Below are 24419 nucleotides of genomic sequence, written 5' to 3'. Positions count from 1 at the left end.
TTAAATGATCACCGAAATGTCCTTCTAGTCCTCATCTTCTAGTCCTCGAGGCTCCCAGCCTCCCCTCAAGATGTTCTCAGGGTTGGTCCCTGCTGAGGGCTGGGAGAGATGATCTATTCATGCCTCTCTCCTAGCTTCTGGTGATCTCAGGTGCTCCAAGTCCGTAGAAGGCCTTCTTCCTGTCTCTTCGCTTATCTTTCCTCTACTCATGTCTGGTCTGTCTCTATGTCCAGGTTTTCTTATTTATAACCTCAACTGTACTAGATCCTGGCCTTCCCAAATGACCTCATCCTAACTCAAAAAGACCCTATTTCCAAATAAGGTCACATTTATAGAGACTGGGGGTTGGGACTTCAACATCCTTTAAGGGGATACAATTTAACCTACAGCACTTCCTATTCCTGTTTCTCTTCATGAACATGCTGGCAGAGCTCTATCCATTAAAAAAAAAAAAAAATACCACTGGCGATGGCTATATAAAGTACTACTGATGTCTTGACATGGGATAGATTTCTCCCAATAGGAATTTAAGAAATGTACAAATGCCTTAACTACTATATGTGGGTCTGCTATATCCAGTTCCTCTTGGTTGGCTTTATCTGTTACTACTGAACACTGAATGGCTAATTAATCAATTCATTTATGCATTAACCTATTCAATTACTCATTGTTCACTCATCATTTATTTATTGAGTCCTTATTGTATACCATGTTCTGTGCCAGCTGCTGGATACACATCAGTGAATAAAATACAATCTTTGTTTTCTCCAAGACTAGAGACTTGCTCTCCCGATGGACATTAAACTGAGAGAAATCACGCTCACCTAGTTCTGTACCAGTAGTTTCCCAAGTCAAATTTGTAGCTCACAACCAGTTCTACCCACGAAGTCAGGGGCTATGAGAGCTAAAAGAGGGTCAAAGAGATCACATGATCTAGGTGACTCAATTATAGAAAGGGAAGTTATAATAGAGAAGTCTTGGGCAATAAATAATTTTTAAAAAAGGAAAAAAGAGCTTAAGCACATAGATGTCTGGGTGGCTCAGTCATTAAGCATCTGCCTTCAGCTCCAGTCATGATCCCGGGGTCCTGGAATCAAGCCCCGCATCAGGCTCTCTGCTCAGAGGGAAACCTGCTTCTCCTTCTCCTACTCCCCCTTCTTGTGTTCCTTCTTACTCTCTCTCTCAAATAAATAAACAAAAATCTTAAAAAAAAGTAAAAAGAGCTTAAGTGCAATTAGAATACAAATTGTCTGTATTTCCGTTTTCTAATGAATGCTAGGATAATGGAGAAAGAAAGTAGAAGACATAAAACTGTACCTGACAATGAGGAGTGATGCTTTTGTTAAGTAAGAGCATGGAGATAATATGGTGAATTATCCTTGTTTTTTGGAAATGCATACATAAATATTTAGATAAAGTGTCATGATATATATAATTGTTTTAAAACATTTCAGCCAAAAAATACATAAAATTTCAAAATGTTAATTTTTAAATCAAAGTCATGGGTATCGGGAGTTCTCTATTATTCAGTATGTTTCAAATTTTTCCAAATAAAAGGTTAAAAAAAACTGTATCCTCCTAGAGGCACAATTATCTACTTTTCAGATTCTTACCCGTCTCAGAGTCCCAGCACTGGGAAATAAGCTTCACAAAATATTAATTTTAAATATGGAGACCATGGCTTCTAAATCATAATTATTATGCTGTTTTCTTCAATATTTTCCACTCATCATCACCTTCCAATAAGACTCTGGTAGCCTATATTCATATTACTGTCATTTGCATAGTATTTTGAATAAGAATTTTTCCTTTTTATATGGATCTAATCTGATTTAAAATCAGACATTTTAATATACACATGTTAAGAATAAATTTTGATAATAGAAACACCATTCACTAACAGATAACAGAGCTAAAATACATTTGATTACTTCAACAATTTTAAAGTAATTTAATAAATTGGAGTGCAATAAAACATAGCAGTATTAACACATTAAAGAATGTTAGATGGGAATAAAATTCGGAGCTGACTTTATTTTTATTTGACAAATCATACTAAAAGAATCCCCAAATAGTAAGTTTATAAAACTGATCTATGAGTAGAGATACATACAAGGTATTAAATCTTAAAATCATATTCATATGACAAATTGTATTGAGACAAAAAACTCAGTGGAAGTGTGTATTTAACAAACAATTCCATTAATATAAAACTCTTAACATTTTAAAAGTTCAAATATCGAAAATCATAGGAATAAATTTCAAAGTCCCTTTGCTCAACTAAAAGTGTACATCAGAACCTCACAAGGAAGAATGATGTACACATTACTCCATGTTATAAGTGATGTAAACACTACCACGTTATTTAATCTACAGTATAATCCTAACCCCGTGACACCAAAATACTTTAAAGAAGCCTTACCAGTGGTACTATCCAGTAATATTCTGGTATTATCAAGATAAGACATATCATACTACTCCAAAGATAATGCAGTACAGAGGTATCACTGGGACTAAATTTTATATATATTCAACAAAGGAAATGCCACCTCTAAAAATGGTACCATATATGTGCATATACCATGCAAAATTCTTATAAATACACATTCACACTCCATCTTACAAGTAACTGACAAACGGCTTATGTTAGAATTCCGTCTAGCAAACAGTGAACAAGCAGCTTTAATGATGCTTATGACCCTACCCTATGGATGAAAGTGAGCATTTTATCACCAGATACAGGTCAGGTACTTCAATTCCTGCTCCCAGATCATTAAATTTTTTCTAAATTTAAGCTTTTTAAGTTCCTTCATTATGCAACAATAAGTGGACACTTTGGAAACATTATAAGAAACATTACCTTATGCAACGAGCACTAAGCATTCAGAAACACATTTTTAGAGAATCACAGAATTTTAGAGTTACAAGGAACTTTTGAAATCACTCAACATTTCATATTTTATCAACTGGAGAACTAAAGTCCTCACAGATTAAAACATGCGCTGAAGGTTGCAATGCTGTTCAGGGTTGGCGGTAAGTCTAGAACCTTAGCTCCTGACTTTCAGTCCAATACAACTCCCTGTAGTCAAGTAAGTGTTTTAAAATGCTAGGTTTCCTAAGCCATACTTATCCTTCCATTTGCTGATACACGGAACTATTTTCTCTACCTGTGGGGGCCCTTCTCTTTGACTTAGCAGGCAGCTTTGGGGCAGAAACACATGGAGTGTGGCGGGGTGAGGGACCTGAGTAATCAGGTCAATCTGGGCACTAAGTGAGATCAAGACAGCCTTAACCTCCTGAGTCAATGAAGTATTTCTTAAAGGGTAATTACAAAAGCAACACTAACCTAGGTACTGTGAGGAATACAAAAGAAGGCAGCAAAATAAACCTATCTACAAAAGCCTCAAGGAGTCCATCTTAGTTCAGAACACAAGACAACTGAGACTGAGGGCCTTTGCATTTAAAATACGAATTAGAAGCCAAAGGAAATCAGTATAAACCAGAATCATCCAGAAAGTCTTCACGTAAAAGCTGCTGTGTAAAAAAATGATGGGCTTCCATGAAAACATGCTCAGTATCACTGGTCATCAGGGAAATGCGAATCAAAACTATAATGAGGTAGCACCTCACACCTGTCAGAATGGCTAAGATCAACAACACGGGAACAACAGGTGTTGGTGAGGCTGTGGGGAAAGAGGAACCCTCCTCCACCACTGGCAGGAATGCAAGCTGGTGCAGCCACTCTGGAGAACAGTTAAGTATATTCCTCAAAAAGATACAAATTAAATTGTCCTATGATCCAGCAACTGCACTACTAGGTATTTACCCGAAGGATGGAAAAACACTAACTCAAAGGGATACATGCACCCCAATGTTTATAGCAGCTGTAAGATGTGGTACAGATATACATGGCATATTAGTCAGCCATCCGAAAGAATGACATCTTGCCATCTGCAACATGGATGGAACTAGAGGGTGTTATGCCAAGTGAAATCAGTCAGTCAGAGAAAGACCAATAACATGTGACTTCACTCATATGTGGAATTTAAGAAACAAATGATCAAAAGAATAAAAAAGAGAGAGAGGCAAACCAAAAAACAGACTCTTAACACTTGAGAACAAAATGATGGTTACCAGAGGGGAGGTGGGTGGGGAAATAGGTGAAATAGGTGAAATAGGTGATGGCGATTAAGGAGGGCCCTTGTTAGGTGCCTGGGTGGCTCAGTCGGTTAAGTGTCTGACTTGATTTTGGCTCAGATCATGATCTCATGGTCATGCCCAGCATGAAACCTGCTTAAGAGTCTCTCTCTTCCCCTCCCCTAATCTCTCCCTCAAAAAAAAAAAACAAAAAACAAAAAACAAAAAATGATTATGATAAATAAATAAATAAATAAATAGTTAAAAAAATTTGAAAAAGCAAGTGCGGTTATTGTGATGAGTACCAGGAGATGTATGGAAGTACTGAATAAAGCGTATTGTCCACTGGAAACCAGTATTACGCTTGCTGTATGTTAATTAACTGGAATTTAAATTAAAAATTTTAAAAAATGACATTCATTTGATCAACAAAGTGGCCTTTATAGGTGAGAATAAATGCACCTCTGAAACAAGAAAATTTAAAAAGGTGCACAAACCCTGATTTTAGTTAAACTGCCTCACCTTTCTTCACTAGTGACACTGGGAGATATAGCCAAGGGTGTGGTACTCAGGGGCAAAACCACCACTGGATAGCATTTCTAGTAATGGCGTTATAAGTAATGAAATCAGAAAGGCACATTCGTTTTCCAAATATCAAAACAACACCCAACAAGCCTAACTTTCCAGTAATCAACTGTGCAATTACCATATCACATTTCAACATCAGTCTGGTTTCTAAACAAAAGCTAGAAAACCTGTGTAGTCTAAGAGGATGTTCCCTACTTATCTATCAGGGAAGCATAAATTTAGAAACATTATTTTACTTAAAAGAATATAGCACAAGGGCATCTGGGTGGCTCAGTTGGTTAAGTGCCTGCGGCTCAGGTCATGATCCCAGAGTCCTGGGATCAAGTGCCACATTGGGTTTCCTGCTTATCAGGGAGTTGCTTCTTCTTCTCCCTCTGCCCCACCCCTTGTGTCCACACACACACTCTCTCGGTTTCTTTTCTTTTCTTTTTTTTTTTTTTTAAGATTTGATTTATTTATTTGACAGAGAGACAGATCACAAGTAGGCAGAGAGGTAGGCAGAGAGAAAGACGGAACCCAGGACCCTGGAATCATGACCTGAGCCAAAGGCAGAGGCTTTAACCCACTAAGCCACCCAGGCACCCCTCTCTCTTGGTTTCAAATAAATAAATAAATACTTTAAACAACAATAACAAAAAAAAATATATAGTTATAATGTCTAGTACACAATAAACGTTCAAAATAGACAAGATTGATTTACATTGTTTTTTCTGAAGATGTAAGCAGATGTTTCTTTTTTTTTTTTTTTTTTAAAGATTTTATTTATTTATTTGACAGACAGATGATAAGCAGGCAGAGAGGCAGGCAGAGAGAGAGGAGGAAGCAGGCTCCCTGCTGAGCAGAGAGCCCGAAGCGGGGCTTGATCCCAGGACTCTGGGATCATGACCTAAGCCGAAGGCAGAGGCTTTAACCCACTGAGCCACTCAGGCGCCCCTAAGCAGATGTTTCTTAACATAATTTTAATTTTTGATTTAAAGGATTTTTTTAACCAAATCAATACACTCAATTTCTTTCTTCTTCTACTGAATACAATATTACCATTGAAGCATTTTCTTTAGTCTTCTGTTTAAAAAAGATTTTTAAAAGAAATCTTTCTAAAATGGAGATGTTGTAAAGAAGTACAAAGAAATAATGGGTTTTCTTTAAATGAGACTTTTCCACAGATATTTTTTCAACAAAAAAATGATAAACATGATGAAAGAAAGAGGGCAAATGGTATACTCTTTGCAAGTTTGCAAAATTCCAAATTTGGAGAGTATGAGATGGGTTACCAAGAAATGGCCGAAATGCAATGAAGACATAAGGAATAAGAAGACTAAAATAATCTACAATCTAATTCAACTCTCAATGAGGTTACCTGACTATAGATAAAAATAGTTATCCCAGTCTGAATAGTATTTGGAGAATTAAACACACACACACACACACACACACACACACACACGGAAATGGCCCAGAACATCAAGTGTGCCTCCAAAGGGCTATCCAGAACTTTACTTTGACTATCATCCCTGTCAGGACCCTTTCATTTCACCTTAACTAAGATGGCTGCTATTTCCATCCAACACTTCTTAGAGTCTATTTCCTATTTTGTTGTTGTTGTTGTTGTTGTTGTTTTTTAAATGATTTTATTTATTTATTTGAGAGAGAATGAATGAGAGAGAGCATGAGAGAGGAGAAGGTCAGATGGAGAAACAGACTCCCCAAGGAGCTGGGCGCCAGATGTGGGACTCGATCCTGGAAGTCTGGGATCATGACCTGAGTCGCAGGCAGTCGCTCAACCAACTGAGCCACCCAGGCGCCCTCTATTTCCTATTTTTATCTCAGTCCTTGCAAGTCTAGTGCTTTGACAAAGGCTATATGAATGTCAACTTTTCTTGCCTTTTTCTCTTGCCAAATCATTCAACAATTCTTTCCTCTCTACTCTTGAATCTCTTTTTCCACTTGTTTTTTTCTCTTCATTAAGACACCTTATTGCTCAAGTTCCTTTCTCTATAATTTTAATTCAAAATACATATGAAGAGTGAAATAATACTTAAAACTATAATCCAAGAAAACTTTTGGGAAATGAAAGGCCCAGTCTGCATATGAAAAGGGCCCACCACATATCTGGGAAAACCAATACAGGATGATCTACTCTAAACACACATCCTGGTAAAACCATTAGACATTATTAATAAAGAAAAAAAAATCCCAAAGACAACAAGGCAAAAAGGAAAATAACATACATTGGTAAGAAAATAAAATCAGCAGCAGACTTCTTAAAAGCAACATACAAAAGAAGGCAACAGATCAGCATTTTCAAGAAATTCAAGGACAGGGGCGCCTGGGTGGCTCAGTGGGTTAAAGCCTCTGCCTTTGGCTCAGGTCATGATCCCAGGGTCCTGGGATCGAGCCCCACATTGGGCTCTCTGCTCAGCAAGGGAGCCTGCTTCCCTTCCTCTCTCTCTGCCTGCCTCTCTGCCTACTTGTGATCTCTGTCAAATAAATAAATAAAATCTTAAAAAAAAAAAAAAGAAATTCAAGGACAAATATTGTGAACTAAATATTTCACATCCATCCAAGTTATCCTTCAAGTATCTAGGCTACTGACAAAGTTTTAAACATGCAAGGGCACTTCTTGAGCAATCTACAAGATTAGTTTCATCCAATCTAAAGATGAGTGGGTAACTTTGGCAAAAGGACAGAAAGGTAAATATTTAATATATTTAACTATATCTAAGACCAAAACAAGGCTGGTGATAAATGAAGAATATACAAATAATACACATCCTGACAAGGTAAAGTAGAATGACTAAAAACTAAGGTGACAACATTAGAGGAAGATAAAATAAGCAATAGTGAATTAGTAGTAGGTAGAAGTAAGCAACTACCATGAAAGACAGCAGTAAAAGATTAAATACAGACAAAAGGAGCAAAAAGAATCTTTAAAAAGCACAGATACCAAGGCAATCACTACAACAAAAATATGAACTTTCATAGATAGTACCCCCTCCTAAAAAAAAAGAAACCTTAAAGAACGTAAGATCAAAGAAAACACATATGAAGTGCAGCAAATATAAATAATGAGTATTTACCAAGTAGCAGAGCAATGTTCTTTGTGAAACCAAAACTACAGGAGAACTTGATTCTGACCCTTGAGGCCAAAAAACCCACACTAATAACTGATTTTTTTTCTTTTTAAGTAGGCTCCACACCCAGTATGGAGCCTAATGCAGGGCCCAAACGGGCATGGAATATGGACAAAAACTGTTATTCTCAGTCACTACTGAAAGCTTCAGTGCATTTCAAAGTATAAAAGTATCATAAACAATATCCTGATCATCTTGTCACAGGTCTAGAATTTAATAATGAAAAATTTTAAAAAGGTCCTTCTACATAAAAATTAAAAATCTACTGAACAACCTTTTGGTGAAGAAAAAATAAAAACCTTCTAAAAAAATAAAGATATTAAAAAACATAACATATTAAAATCTATGAGTACAACATAAAGCTGTGACCAGAGGAAAAATCACAGCCTTAAACACTAGGGAAGTAAAAAAAAAAAAAAAAAAAAAAAATTAATGAAAACAAATGAAATAGATCAGAAACTGAGTACCAAAAGAAAGAACAAATGGGTAAATTAAAAAAGCACAAGAAATGACATAATTAAGGAAAAATCAAAAATTAATGAGATAGATAAGGGAAAAGATATCTCATTAATAAATCAGAATCCAGGTGTGTTGAAAAATAAACACCTTTACTAAGGCAGAAAAAAGGAAGCAAAAATAAAAAATAATTAGAAGAAAATAGCCACTGAAGTAGAAGAAATTTAAAAGTCACAAGTGGCTACAACCCATAACACCACACAAATAAATTTGAAAAACCAGACAAAATGGTTAACTAATATAATTGACCTAAATAGAGATAAAAAGCTTAAACATTTCCATGGGAAAAAGTTGAGTTACAAGGAACTGCCTCACAGAAAAATAGCAGAACCAGATGGTTTCATATTCAAAAACCAAATGGTATCAATTTAAAGAAATAGTTCTGGAACATAGGAAATGAAGTAAAACTTCCAAATTCTTTTTATGAAACAGAATGTTGATACCTAAATCTGATAAAAATAGTACAGAAATAGGAAATTACAGACCAACCTCACTTACAAATACCTATATGAAATACTACATAAAGCTTAGCGAACATACTTCTATACCATATTAAGTAAATAATATACTATAACAAAGTAGGATTTACTCCTGGCAAGTAAGGTTAGTTCACTATTAAAAGCACAGCAATATATCACACCATATTAATTGATCTGAGAAAAAATGTGATTATTTCCACACATTCTAAACAAATCCTTAATGAAATTCAATCTCCATTCCATAAAAAGAAAAAATCCATTCAAGAACATAGGTGAGGTGCCTGAGTAGGCTCAGTTAGTTAAGTGTCTGCCTTCGGCTCAAGTCATGATCCTGGGGTCCTGGGATTATGCCCTATGTCAGGTTCCGTGATCAGCAGGGAGTCTGCTTCTCCCTCTCCTCTACCCCTCCCCCTGGCTTGTGCTCTTTCTCTCTCTCTCTCTCTCTCACAAAGAAATAAAATTTTAAAAATAAAAGAACATAGGAATTGATGATTTCCCAAATATGACTATAAGGACACACACCTATGTACACACTTACATACACACATGTAAACGTAGTCCTAAAGCCAGCATCACTTTTAATGGGGTAAACTTCAGGAATTTCCACTAAGATCAGGAAGAGGTAAGGATAATCACTACCTTCACTACTATTTCCTATGTACTGGGTGTACCAGCAATATAATTAGACAAAACAAGTCAGAGATATAAGAACTGAAAGAGAAAGACAATTGTATCTACTTGCATATGAAATGTTTCCTATGAGAACCCTAGAGAATTATTATTAAAGCAATTTCAAAGTCAGTAAATTAACAGGATATAAAGTGAATGCAGAGAAATCAATAATGTTCATATACACAAACAATAATCACTTAGAAGATAAAACAGTAGAGTAAAACAGCAGTGACGATAAGTGCAGCAAGAGTAAGTGTAGGTGGGAGGCTACCTGGGTGGCTCAGTGGGTTAAGCCTCTGAGTTAGGCTCAGGTCATGGTCTCAGGGTCCTGGGTCAAGCCCCACGTCGAACTCTCTGCTCAGTGGGGAATCTGCTTCGCCCTCTCTCTCTGCCGACCTCTCCACCTACTTGTTGTCTCTCTCTTTGTCAAATAAAAAATAAAATCTTAAAAAAAAAAAAAAAAATTGGGCACCTGGGTGGCTCAGCTGGTTAAGTGACTGCTTTTGGCTCAGGTCATGATCCTGGAGTCCCAAGATTGAGTCCCACATCAGGCTCCCTGCTCGGCAGGTAGTCTGCTTCTCCTGCTGACCTCTCTCCTCTCATGCTTTCTCTCTCTCTCTCAAATAAATAAAATCTTTTAAAAAATAAAAATAAAATAGAAAGAATAAATGTAGGAAGGAATAAGTATAGCAAGAAACATGAAAAAGTTAATGTGAGGAAAGAGCGAAAATACTCAAGAAGATATAAATGTAAAACTGACGAAATACAGACACATTCCTTGTTGTTGAAGAACAACTTTACATCATAAAGATGCCAGGTCTTCCAAGTTAATTTAGAAATTTAACAAAATTCCAATAAAAATGCCAACAAGTATTTGTGAATGAAGCTAAACAAAAGAAGATAGAAAAATGTGAATAGTTACAATAATATTGAAAAAGAAAAGTTACAAGGCACTAAACATCACCAGATATTAAAATACATTACAGAGCCTCAGCAATTAATGGGCTAGTATAATTATGAAACATAATTAGACCAAAAGGATTCAGTAGAAAGTATAGAAATGAACTCAAGTACATATGGAAGTTTAGTATATGACAAAGGTGACATCTAGTATCACTGGACCAAACTTTTGTTTTCCAATAGTGTTGGAAAAACTGGAAAATCAATCAGAAAATGATAAAATTGGGTTCATACCTGTTGTCATATGAAAGTGAAATAAGTCAAGCAGAGAGAGTCAATTATCATATGGTTTCACTTATTTGTGGAGCATAAAAATAACATGGAAGACATGGGGAGATGGAGAGGAGAAGGGAGTTGAGGGAAACTGGAAGGGGAGGTGAACCATGAGAGACTATGGACTCTGAAAAACAATCTGAGGGTTTTGAAGGGGTGGGGGGTGGGAGGTTGGGGGAGCCAGGTGGTGGGTATTAAGGAGGGCATGCATGGAGCACTGGGTGTGGTGCAAAAACAATGAATACTGTTATGCTGAAAAGAAATTAAAAAAAAAAAAAAACCTCTAAATTAATAAGAGATTTTAAAGGTAAAAAATGAAACTATACAATTAAATTCATACAGAATCTATCTGTAGAACAATGTTATTAACCATGACTCAATATCCAGAAAATAAAAGATTGATAAATATGACCACATTAAAAATAGAAGTTTCACCTTCTACGTGGCAATGAAACATCACAAGTATAATCAAAGGACAAGAGGCAAATTAAAAGAAAATATTTGCAAAATCTGTAATAGATAAAGGGATTATATAACACTTATTTAAAGAACATTTTAAAACTGAGGGAATAAAAACAAATAAAAGATAAAAATGGGCAAAAGATAGGAGTGGATAATTCACACATACACACACAAATTATTAAAAACTAACCCTTTTTTCTTTGGGCAAAAGGGAATACAATGACTGGATTTACACTTCTACTGCCCCTGAGAAACTGGATAAAATGAAAGATACACATATTTTTGGATATTAACTAGGCAGCACAAGACTGAGATCCTTGAGAAAATGGGGGGAAAAAGATTAGTTGAGTCCCACAGATGCCCCAGCTTTCTGCCTGGTGACAATTCCCAACTCAAGAACAGGTAGGAACTCCTAACTGGAGTACAGCAATCCCGCTGAGACAGTGACTGAATTTAGGGAGGCTCCTAAAGAGCCCCAAATTCCGGAGAGTTCAGAAGAAGAGGGAGCTACAAGGTAGCAGGGAAGTGTGTGAGGTGGGGGAACGTCCAGAAAAATCTGCACAAGGATTTCTGGGAGTTGAGTTCTGACCAACCAGAGTTAAGTCCTCACACAGAATTCCACAGAAGTCACAAAGCTTTACAGCATAGATGTAGGAATAAAATATCCATAGAGAATAGGCTACATACAGACTTATCTTAGCAAAGCTTAAAAATAGCCTCAAAATGAACATACTGTCTCCAAGACATTTAACTTAAATGTATAGACAAAAATAGATTAAAAGAATGGAGACGATATATAATGCAAACACTAATCAAAAGAAAGGGGGTATGGCTATACTAATTTCAGACAAAGTTGATTTCTGAACAAGAAATATTTTAGGGAAAAAAACTCTTATTTTAAAATGATAAAAGAGACAGTTCATAAAGAAGAAATAAAAATCCCAAACATGTATACCAATAATAGAATTCCAATACATATGAAACAAAAACTGATGGGAAGAAAAGATAAATCCATAATCATAATTGGGGGTTTCCATACTCTCTTCAGTGAGGACGTAGGAAATTTCAACAAGCAACCAACTGCACCTAACAGACATTTATTAAACACTCCACCCCAAGACAGACAACGTATTCTTTTCAAGGGCTCATGAAATATTCAGTAAGTTAGCTCCTATGTTGAGGCATTAAGTATCTCTCAATAATCTTAGAAGTACAGAAATCATAGAGAGTAGTTCTCTGACCACAAGAGAATTAAATTAACATCAATAGCAGAGAGGAATCTGAAAACTTCCAAATACCTGGAAATTAAACAACATATTTCTAAATAACCCTAAGGTCAAAAACAAATTACATAGGAAGTTTAAAAAATATTTTGGAGGGTGCCTAGGTGGCTCAGTGGGTTAAAGCCTCTGCCTTCAGCTCAGGTCATGATCCCGGGGTCCTGGGATACAGCCCTGAATCGGGCTCTCTACTCAGCAGGGAGCGCTTCCCTCCCACCCCCACCCTGCCTGCCTCTCTGCCTACTTGTGATCTCTCTCTGTCAAATAAATAAATAAAACCTTTAAAAAAATATTTTGGAGGCACCTGGGTGGCTCAGTCATTATGCATATGCCTTCAGCCCAGGTCATGATCCCGGGGTCCTGGGATCGAGCCCTGTGTCAGGCTCCCTGCTCAGTGGAGAGCCTGCTTCTCCCTCTCCTACTCCCCCTGCTTCTGTTCCCTCTCTGTCAAATAAATAAATAAAATCTCTTAAAAACAAACAAAAAAAAGCATCTGTCTTTGGCTCAGGTCATGACCCTAGGGTCCTGGGATCCAGCCCCTGCTTAGTAGAGAGCCTGCTTCTCCCTCTCCCCTTGCCTGTAGGTCCCCCTGCTTGTGCTCTGTCAAATAAATAAATAAAAATCTTTTAAAAAATATTTTGAAGTTAAATGTGAAAACAAAAGAAATAAAAATGAGTACTACAAAGATCATTCATTCTCCAGTGAATTAGCTTGGCACTTAGTCAGAAGACTCATACTGTTAAGATTTCAATTCCCTCAAATTAATCTATAGTTCAACACAATCTCTGTCAAAATCCTAGCATGTTTTGGGGCAGAAACTGACAAACTTATTTTAAAATATTATATAGGCAATTGCAAAGCAGCTAGAATAGTCAAAATAATTTTGAAAAAAAAAAAAATAACAAAGTTGGAAGACTCCTATTATCTAACTTCAAGACCATGAAGGTGTGATATTGTCTGTTTGATACTGTAATAGAGAATCCAGGAATAGACCCATTCCTAGATGGTCAATAATTTTGTCAAAATCCTAGCATGTTTTGGGGCAGAAACTGACAAACTTATTTTAAAATATTATATAGGCAATTGCAAAGCAGCTAGAATAGTCAAAATAATTTTGAGAAAAAAAAAAAAAAAGAACAAAGTTGGAAGACTCCTATTATCTAACTTCAAGACCATGAAGGTGTGATATTGTCTGTTTGATACTGTAATAAAGAATCCAGGAATAGACCCATTCCTAGATGGTCAATAATTTTGACAAAGGAGCCAAAGCAATTCATTGGGAAAAAGATGTTCACTTCAACACAGTGTTGGAGCAACTGCACATGTGCATGTTTCCCCTTACCCCAAAAAAGAGCCTTGACCCTAACCTTGCACCAAATACAAACCTGAAACAGATCAGGTATTTAAACATGAGAGTTCTATAAAACTTGCTGAAGAAAACTCTTGAGAAAATATTTTATGATCCTGGCTTTGGACAGAAGTAGCAGAAAGGATGAAAGAAAAAAATCATAAATTGGGCCTCCTCATAATTAAAAACATCTGCCTTCTGAAAAGACACTGATGAGAGAAAGGTAAGGTACAGATGCAGAAAGTATCTGCAAAGATCTGACAGAAGGCTCCTGTCCTTAAAACATAAACTCTCTTAAAATAAGGCAATCTGATTTTAAAATGGGCACATTTGATTCATTAAAGAAAAATGGCAAATAAACACATGAAAGAGGGGCGCCTGGGTGGCTCAGTGGGTTAAAGCCTCTGCCTTCGGCTCGGGTCATGATCCCAGAGTCCTGGGATCGAGCCCCACATCAGGCTCTCTGCTCAGTGGGGAGCCTGCTTCCCCCCCTCTCTCTCTCTCTGCCTGCCTCTCAGCCTACTTGTGATCTCTGTCAAATAAATAAATAAAATCTTAAAAAAAAAAAACAACACACATGAAAGATGCTCAGTATCATTAGTTATTACGTGGCTGTTGCAAATTAAGACTAGATATGACAATATATCTACTATAGCGGGTAAAATTTTAAAACTAATGAAACTAAGTGGTGGCAAGATGTGGAGAACTACCCATCACTGGTAGAAATGGGTAACAGTAGTACAATCGCTCTGAAAACCTGTTTGGCTGCTTCTTTTAAATTAAACTTATACTTCCTTATGATACCAGAAACCCACTCCTAGTTATGTATCCAGCAGTTCTTAAAACATGTATCTTCACAAAAACCCTTACGTGAATGCTTATGGCCACTTTACTAATATTTGCTCCCCAGCTAGAAATAACATAAATCTTCAACAGGTAAACGGATGAACTGTAGTAGTGCCAATGGAATACTCTATCTTTAAAGAGAAACGAACTACTAATGAACTACAGCATGGGTTAATCTCACAAACATTATGGGAAGTGAAAGAAGCCAGACATGAGGGAATATATCCCATAATTCCATTCACATGACATTCTCTAAAAATGCAAAAACTACTGGGGCAGAGATCATTGCCAGTGGCCGGGGTTTGGAGTGTGATGAGAGAAGGGGACTGAATGCAGGGGCGGAAGGAGAGAAAGTTTGGGGATGACAGGAATACCCTGTATCTTGATTGTAGTGGTGGTTGTACGACACACATGTGTCAAAACACATCAAACTGTACAGTGCAAAGGGTGAATTTCACTGTTTGTAAATTATATTTCAATAAACCTCACCTTCAAAAAGTTTGCAGACTTTTAAAGGATTTTAATATACATGGCCAAACTGCCCTTCCATTAACTTAATTTCTTCTCCTACTCCCATTTAATTTACATTCCCCCTGGTGTTCTACAAAAGCCTGCACCCTCTTCAGCCTCAATATCATCAGATTATTATTTTAGGCTTTTCCAATTTGATAAGTTCTTTTAAAATGGTACTTCACTGTTTTATCTGCAACTCTCTTCTTTCCAGCGATGGTAAACTTTTCTCATCCACTTCTGACAGTGGATGTGTTCTGTGTTCTTCTGTGCTCTGTCTGTTCATTCCTTTCAATCATTATTTTAAGAAAATTACCTGGTGTTTTTTCTTACTAATTTTTTGCTTTGTGCTATATTTTGTGTGTGTGTGTGTATATGTGTGTATATATACACACATACACATATATATATCTCCCTAAATATTTTTCACAAGCATACTTTCCAGTTTCTTTTTCTTTCATTTTTTCAATTTTTTAATATAGACATTTTAAAATTTGAAATTTCTCAATATTTTCTAAATTTTTTTCTTCTGTACCATTACTCAGAAATTTCTTTCCTCATCTAGAGTTGTTAAATATTCAACTATGATTTATATACTTTTCATAGACTCATTTTTTTTCACTTTTTAACTCTCTCCTGTCTGATAGAGTGGCCACTAGCCATTTGGAATTACTTAAATTTAAATTAACTAAAATTAAGCTTTTCCCCTGCATTTTCTTCTGGTATTATGGTTTCAGGTCTTATATTTAAATCTTCAGTGGGTTAAAGATTTAATATTTGTGTAGGGTGTAGGTTGAGTCATTTTATTCTTTTGCATGTCTCTGTCCAGTTTTCCCACCATCATTTATTGAACAGACTATTTTTTTTTCTCATTGTATATTACTGATGCCCTTGTCAAAGATTAGTTGACAGTAAATGTATGGCTTTGTTTCTGAGCTCTCTAGTCTGTTCTACTGGTCTGTGTCTGTTTTTATGCCAATAGCATACTTTTTTGATTACTATTGTGTTGTCATATGGTTTCAAATCAGGAAGTGGGATGTCACCAACTTTGTTCTCAAAATTGCTTTGGCTATTCAGGGTCTTTTGTGATTCCATATAAATTTGAGGATTGTTTTTTCTATTTCTATGAATTTTGTCTTTGGAATTTTGATAGGGACTGCTTTGCGTAGTATGGCTATTTTAATACCATTAATTCTTCCATAAACATGGGTTGTGGCAATGATTATTTTCAACTGACACCAAAAGCACAGGCAACAAAACTAAAAATTAGAATTACATCTAACTAAAAAGATTCTTCCCAGCAAAGGAAACCATCAACAAAATAAAAAGGCAAGCTACCAAACTGTAGAGAATATTTGCAAACCCTAGATCTGATAAGGGGTTAATATCCAAAATATATAAGAACTAGCAAGAAAATAACTTGATTTAAAAATACACAAAAGACCTGCATAGTCACTATTCCAAAGAAGATATACACATGCCCAAAAGGTGTAAGAAAAAGTACTCAAACTTATTATCATCAGGGAAATGAAAATGAAAACCACAATGAGATATCATTCAATACCTGTTAGGATGGCTATTATAAAAAACACAAGAGACAATCAGTGTTGGTGAGGGTGTGAAGAAGAGGGAATCCTGTAAACTCTTGGTGGGAATGGAAATTGGTATAGTCTTAATAGAAAACAATATGGAGGTTCCTCAAAATAGCACTATCATACAATCCAGCAATCCAACTTCTCGGTGTACATTGAAAGGAAAAGAAATCATTATCTTAAAGAGATATGTGCACTCCCCACATTACTGGGGCATTTTTCACAACAGCCCAAATATGTAAATAAACTTCATGGTCACTGGTAGATGGATGAAGACAGAAAATGTGGTAGATATGTGCAATAATTATTTGGCCATAAAAAGAAATATGCCATTTATGACAGCATGGATGAACGTGGAAGACATTAAACCAGACACAGAAAGACAAAAACTGTTTTCTCTCACTTACATGTGGCATGTAAAAAAGTGAAACAGCACCAGAGAGTAGAGAAGTGGTTGCCGGGACTGGGGGATGTGGGGGCGTGGAGAAACGTGGAGATGTTGGCCAAAGGGTACAAACTTTTAGTTAGAAGATGAATAAGTTCTAGGGGTTGAATGTACAGCATTGTGACTAGAGTTAATAATGCTGTGTACCGGGGCGCCTGGTTGGCTCAGGGGGTTAAGCCTCTGCCTTCAGCTCAGGTCATGATCCCAGGGTCCTGGGATCGAGCCCCGCATCGGGCTCTCTGCTCAGTGGGGAGCCTGCTTCCTCCTCTCTCTCTGCCTGCCTCTCTGCCTACTTGTGATCTCTGTCTGTCAAATAAATAAATAAAACCTTTAAAAAAAAATAATGCTGTGTACCTCAAATTCGCTAAGAATAGAACTTACATGTTCTCACCACAAAACAAAAAAAAAGTAACTATATGAAGTGATGAATGTGTTAATTAAATTGATGGTGGTCATCGTGTCACAACGTATTCTATGTTAAATCATCATTTTGTACATGTTGTACAGCCTAAATATATGCAATTTTTATTTGTCAATCATACCTCAATAAAGCTGGTGGGAGGGAAGCAAGGTAAAATAAAATAATTGATTCATAACCAAAATTAAATTAAATTTAAAATTCGGTTTCTCAGTCACACTAGTCACATTTTAAAAGATTCTTTTAGAGCAGTGTTAGATTCAATTTTTGGTAAATTTAGAGAAATTTAGGTAAAACTGAGTGAAAAAGTACAGTGAGTTCTCATACACGGCTGCCCCCACCCCTCCAACAGTCTCCCCCACTGTCGACATCCCACACCAGAGTACTATGCCTGTTGCAATGGATGAACCTGTATTCATGACACAGCAACACATCCTTGTAACCAGAAGTCTATTTGGTTTACATTACAGTTCGCTTTTGGTGTTGAACATTCTATGGACTTTGGCAAGTGTAAAACAATGTACCTACCAGAGCAGTATGACACAGAACACTCTCACTTCCCTAAAAGTCTTCTGTGCTCTGCCTACTCATCTCTCCCTCCTCTCTACCCAGTGGCAATCACTGACTGATCTTCTTTGAGTCTCCATAGTTTTGCCTTTTCCAAAATGTTGTAGAGTTGGAATTATACAGATTTTCACTTAGTAATATGCATTTAAGTTTCCTCCATGTCTTTTCATGTCCTGACTGCTCATTTCTTTTTAACATTGAGTAATATCGCATTGTTTGGATGTACCATAGTTTTTTTCTCCATTCACCTATTAAAGGACATCTTCATTGATTCAAGTTTTGGCATCGATGAATAAAGCTGCTATAAACATCTGTGTGTAGCTTTTTGTGTGGATGTAAGTTTTCAACTCCTTTGGGTAAATACCAGGCAGTGTAATTGCAGATCATATGTTATGAATATGTTCAGTTTTTAAAGAAACCGCCAAACTGTCTTCGCAGTGGCCATACCCTTTTGCATTTCCAGCAGCAATGAATGAGAGATCCTGTTGCTCCACTTGCTCCACATCTTTTTCAGCATTTGGTGGTACACAACCAATGTTTCAATGGCTCGATAGCCACACATGGCTGATGGCTACCATACTGCACAGTAACGTACTGAATACTTCCATCCTCAGAAAAAGTTCCACTGGAATGCTGCTCTGTTTCAAAGCTACGTGTTTATACAGTGAAAGAGGAGCTACTGTGACTTTTAATTTGTTTTCTCTGCACAAATCCATCCCATCTCCCACTGGATTTGATGGTTCTTTATTTATAGTCGCTCAGAAGTTCAAATTTCAGCTACTTAACTATCTGTCCATTAATAAATTATTTAACCCCCTCTGAGTCTCAGTTTCCCCATCCGAATTACTTCTTAGTTTAGTGCATTAAATGAGATGAACAAGGTAAGGTAAATCACAACATGTTATTATTCCTCATTTGTAAACTCTTCATGTTAGGAGTTTGATTTTTGAATGTCTCCGTATAATACTGTGAGGATTCCTCCTGGAAACAGAAGCTTAATACTGTACTCACCCGATCTGGATTTCTGTAACCTAACAGTAGATTTGCTGCTTTTATATCACCGTGAACATATTCATTTTCATGTATATATTCCAGTACATCCAACTACGAAAAGAAATACATATATATTGGCAACTATTTCAAACTCATGATCAACTTTGAACATTCTGAATATAGAATAATATTTTTTCATATTAACAATAACAAACTGACATAGTCCATAATTAGGTATTTATCCACTTATCACATGTACTGGTCACTTAAAAGCTGAATAACATGATCTGCAAATATCAACTGTTTTAATTAAACTTCTGAGAGAAGGAAACCAAGATTCAACAATGCCTGTGCCTACGCCCTGACAGCCTGGTGGCCAAATCACACTGTGCAAAGAGGAGAAACACAACAAAATCAGAGATGCAAAATAAAATAACCATGAAGTTCCCTCAGCAGTTCCTCAGCCAAGCAATGGTTATAAATCGAGTTTTGGAGACCCCAGAACAAAACAGCATGTCCATGAACACACAGAAAGGCACTCTCCCTCTGGACCATAACAGAAAATACCTTAGCTTCATCTTTGAAGCCCTGGAGCCTTGCATGTTACCTACGCCTAGTGCTCAATAAACATGTGCTGGCTGCCTAAATGGATGAATGGATGAACGGGAAAATTAACGAGTTCTATTTGCCACATCCCGACCTGGCGTGAGCAGTTTCATTCTATTTAAAATGGAAAAAGAAAATGGAGCTTGGGCAAACCAAACACAAACAAGATAAGACAAATATGTGGTATAAACAAAATGTGTGCGTGGGTGCTATTAAGATTTCATTGCTTCTTATTTGGCAAAGTATGTATTATTCATTGCCATACTAATTACTGCCACCATCCCAAACTCATAATAAAAACTTTATAGCACCCCCATACCATCACATGTTTAGTATGGAAAATAATATATTTTGCCATAGTTTGCATTGTTATAAATATAACCGACAAAAGAGAGGTTATTCTTATAGCAATGCAAGTTTGTTCTGATATGTTAAACAAAGCTGTGAGGGGAAAAAAAAAATCAGACTGTAGAACCAATGCCTAATTGAGTTTGTAGTGCCAAACACAGCACATTCTGTCACTTACAGAGCCCACTGTTATCAATTTCACCAAAATAGCCTCTACTCTAAATAACTGACATTTCTAGGGCAATAATCCTTCATTCTCTGATAATTCCACAAAGGGCAACGATTTGTATATTGTAACAAGTAAATAATCTGAAAATGAGGCATGTGAAATAAGTCATTCATTCTTACCATTCGGATACCTAGCTGCAGGACAGTTGACTTTTTAAAAGTACCATTCTGGTCTGAGATCTTCTGTAAATCTATTCCTAGTCTTTCCATTACCATAAATCTGTAACTATAAGAAGGAGACGTCAAAAAGAGATCTTAAGATAGCAGTGCTTGAAACTGCCTATTTATGAATCTGAAACAAGGAAAAACACCCCCAACCTAACAATGAAGAACACTGCAATCCAAACCATTAAAGAACGAATGTACATTAATAATCTTGCTGTTCTTTTAAGAAAGATACAAGTCAGTATCTACTCTGCAGTTAGTTTCTAGTAGAAGAAAACGCTATGTTGAAACACGCTCACTCGTAGATTGCGTAAAGAGAATGTTCTTTCTAAATTAAAGAGTCCTCAGTTTGATTCATTTTGATTTCATCATCCTCTCACTATGACCTTGAACAAATTATCTGCCCATACACAGAATATTATTAACATTTGTTTCTTGACCTTATAAATCATATTTTACTTTCTCTACATGCTTATAAACATGACTTTTTAAAATGTACTTCTTTTCAGGGCCCCTGGGTGGCTCAGTTGGTTGAATGTCTAGTCTAACTCTTGGTTTGGCTCAGGTTGTGATCTCAGGATCATGAGACTGAGGCTCTGCACTTGGCATGGAGTACGCTTGAGATTCTCTCCCTCTCTCTTTGCCTCTCCTTCCCACACTCACACACACACACTCTCTCTCTCTCATAAATAAATAAACCTTTTTTTAAAAAAAAGTACTTCTTTTCTGTTTGGCACCTCTGTCCCTTTCCTTCCTTTCACTTACATGCCCACATCAGTCTGCATTTATCTATGGATAGAAACATGAAGACAGACATAAAGGAATTTTTGTCCTTGTTTTACAAAAATGTGATTCTACATGCACCTTACTGCATCATACTTTTTTCATTAGTATTTCGCTGAAATCCTCCCCAACCAACTGGTATAGCTCTAACCGGTTTCTTTAATGGTCTGCGTAATATTACATGATACGGACATACCTCGATCCACTCAGCCACTCAGTCCTCTATTAACAGCCCTTTACTTGGTTCCAAGATTATTGATCGTTCATTTTATTTTTATTGACAGCATTTAAAGACCATTTGAACAAAGCACTGACCATTGAGCCTATCTCCTCACCTAGGGAAAAAGATACCACCTTTCTTAAAAGGCTATTAAAAAGGGGAACCTAACAAACTGATTTTTTTTCTTTTTTAAAAATCACTAGTCAATTATTTATATATATGAGGACTAGCCATATGTGGCAATTAAAAAAATATATATTCTACAAATTCTTTGTTGTGCCTTTTCTCAAGAGACAAAGCTTAATTAAATCTCCTCTCGTGTGTGGAGTAGACTTAGTGACTTGCCTCTAGCAAAGAGACTATAGTGGAAATATGTGACATCACTGCAAGATTCAAAATAAGTCAGAGAAAGACAAATACCACCTGATTTCACTCATGTGGAGTTTAAGAAACAAAACAGATGAACACAGGGGAAGTGGGTGGGGAGAGGGAAGCAAACCATAAGAGACTCTTAATGACGAGGACAAACTGAGGATTGATGGAGGGAGGTGGGCAGGGGATGGGCTAAACAGGTGATGGGGATTAAGAAGGGCGCCTTTGATGAGCACTGGGTGTTCTACATAAGTCATGAATCTTTGAACTCTACTCCTGAAACCAATATTGCACTGAATGTTAACTTTTTTTTTCCAAATTTTTACTTAAATTCTGAAGATTCAATTTAAAAAAGACTGTGGCTTTATTCTTGGATGCATGCTCCTGTGTGTGTGTGTGTGTGTGTTTGTCTCCCACTCTCTTTCAATTATTTACTCTAGGAGAAGCCAGCTACCATGTCTTTATGACACTGAGGCAGCCTACTGAGAGACCTGTTGAGAGGCCTGGGAAAGCGAGGCCCGCAAACAATCACACGAGTGTATTTAGAAGCAGATCTCCTTAGACCTGCCAACAGCCACACGAGTGACCTTGAAAACAGATCCGTCCCCAGTCAGGTCCTGAGATAATTGCAACCCAAAGGACAGCTGACTGCATCCTCAGATGTCCTGAGCTGGAACCATCTGAGGAAACCAAAACTTCCATGGGTAACTTCCATGTTGGCTACCCATGGAAACTAAGATGTTAGTAGTGTTATAAGCTACAATGATTTGGGTAATCTGTTACATAGCAAAGGTATTAGGGCACATAAGACATAGCCATTGAATGAAACTCGATAAAAATAATTCCATTTTACCTTCTTCCCTTGAATTCAGTAATACCAGATCCATAAAACAGAGGAATTCCTAAATAATCAAGTTGTTTGAGTTCTATCCAGTTTTCGACTATAAAGGCAAATTTAATAGGAAAAAAGATATATATTTTTAGAAATGTTATTTCTTACTTTTTCATAGATCCTAAAACTTAGTTAGCTAACCTAAACAGAAATCAGACCTTTCTAGGAAATATTTTAAGGAATCAAATACATCTATCTAGTGGCTTCAAATTCTATTTATCACTTTAATTAACCTAAAAACATATACAGAAATTCTTAATTAAAGCAACTATAACCAAAACAAAAGTAGTCATGGTCATAAAATGCATTAGCATCATATACACAAGTGTTTCTATTTATGAAAAAAATTCCTTCCCTTATATGTTAAATTTTAAAATATAACATATGTTCAAAAAATTAAAATAAAATGAAATAGAACATATGTTAAGTACCAAAGAATCAGTAAAGAGATAGCTTTTTCTTTTCCATTACTTAAAAATTTAAAGCTATGGTAGTTGAAAAAATAGAAATTGGGCAGAAAAAAATCATCTCACTATGAAATTATTATACAGAAACTGCTTTGATTAATTTAGTTTAAAAAGAAATCAAATCCACTGACACCATCAGGTAGCTTATTTCCCACTTTTCTACCATATATGTTTAATAAGTATGACAGCTCTACAATAAACAATCAAGTTTAATGGATTCTATTTGTCACCCTGACATAGTTTAAACAGTTAGTAAAGACTACTGTCATAACATTTAGAAGGTTTTATTAAGGAAAACAAAGTTAATTACTGAGGCTAGTCTTATCATTCTTCTTCCAAAACAATGCAGAAGACCTTGACTATTATCATTTTTATTTATATTAACTTCCTGAGAGATCTATTTATAAAATGCTACTGCTGTTCTTCAGCTTGCTCACATTCATTTTACATTCAATTCCTCTAACTGGTGGTTTTTACATGTGATTTCCAGCTCCAGTTACTTTCCCAACAATCAAGTTTCTAACACTTTTAACTCACGGTCTAAATCATTTTAATGTTTAAACATTTCCACATATCTTACACTAATCCATTCTATGGACATCCCTTTTGTTTATATATCTACCACCCATTTTAATATCTTTTCTTTACAATCTTTGACTGCAAATGGTTTCCTACAAATTATTTCATTCTACTATCTTTATACTTAGAGAACTCTTGGTAGCTTAGACCAAGAACTTGACATTGCATATAAAGTATTGGAAATAATACTGATTTCTGGGGCACCTGGGTGGCTCAGTCGGTTAAAGCCTCTGCCTTCGGCTCAGGTCATGATCCCAGGGTCCTAAGATCAAGCCCCGCATCAGGTTCTCTCTTCAATGGGGAGCCTGCTTCCCTTCCTCTCTCTCTACCTGCCTCTCTGCCTACTTGTGATGTCTGTCAGTCAAATAAATAAATAAAATCTTAAAAAAATAATAATATTGATATCAAATATATAATTCACTGGGTATATAATACCAACATTTACAAAGCATCTATCCTACTTTTATGTAACAGTTAATTATATAAATTATAATAAAATTTCTAATTGAAAATAATTTTCCAGAAGCCCAGAAAAAAAAAAT

General features: G+C 36.2%; 1 protein-coding gene across 5 annotated transcripts in view; it reads right to left on the bottom strand.

Moving 5' to 3' along the window:
* VRK2 (VRK serine/threonine kinase 2) overlaps positions 1 to 24419 on the bottom strand; it is a 119392-nt gene that overhangs the window by 48696 nt on the left and 46277 nt on the right. For 4 of the 5 annotated variants that reach the window (XM_059187728.1, XM_059187724.1, XM_059187725.1 and 1 more), the window contains exons 5-7: positions 22793 to 22880; positions 20520 to 20625; positions 19236 to 19328 (exon numbers count right to left, since the gene is read on the bottom strand). In XM_059187728.1, the coding sequence (XP_059043711.1) occupies positions 19236 to 19328; positions 20520 to 20625; positions 22793 to 22880 (287 nt within the window). Of the gene's footprint in view, positions 1 to 19235; positions 19329 to 20519; positions 20626 to 21543; positions 21683 to 22792; positions 22881 to 24419 lie in introns of those variants that run through there. The other variant, XM_059187727.1, reaches the window with a different exon arrangement.

The sequence above is a fragment of the Mustela lutreola genome, chromosome 9 (assembly GCF_030435805.1).
Source record: "Mustela lutreola isolate mMusLut2 chromosome 9, mMusLut2.pri, whole genome shotgun sequence".
In the NCBI taxonomy this organism is placed as follows: Eukaryota; Metazoa; Chordata; class Mammalia; order Carnivora; family Mustelidae; genus Mustela; species Mustela lutreola.
Note: the sequence above shows the minus strand (reverse complement) of the source record. Positions and strands in the feature narration are given on the sequence as shown.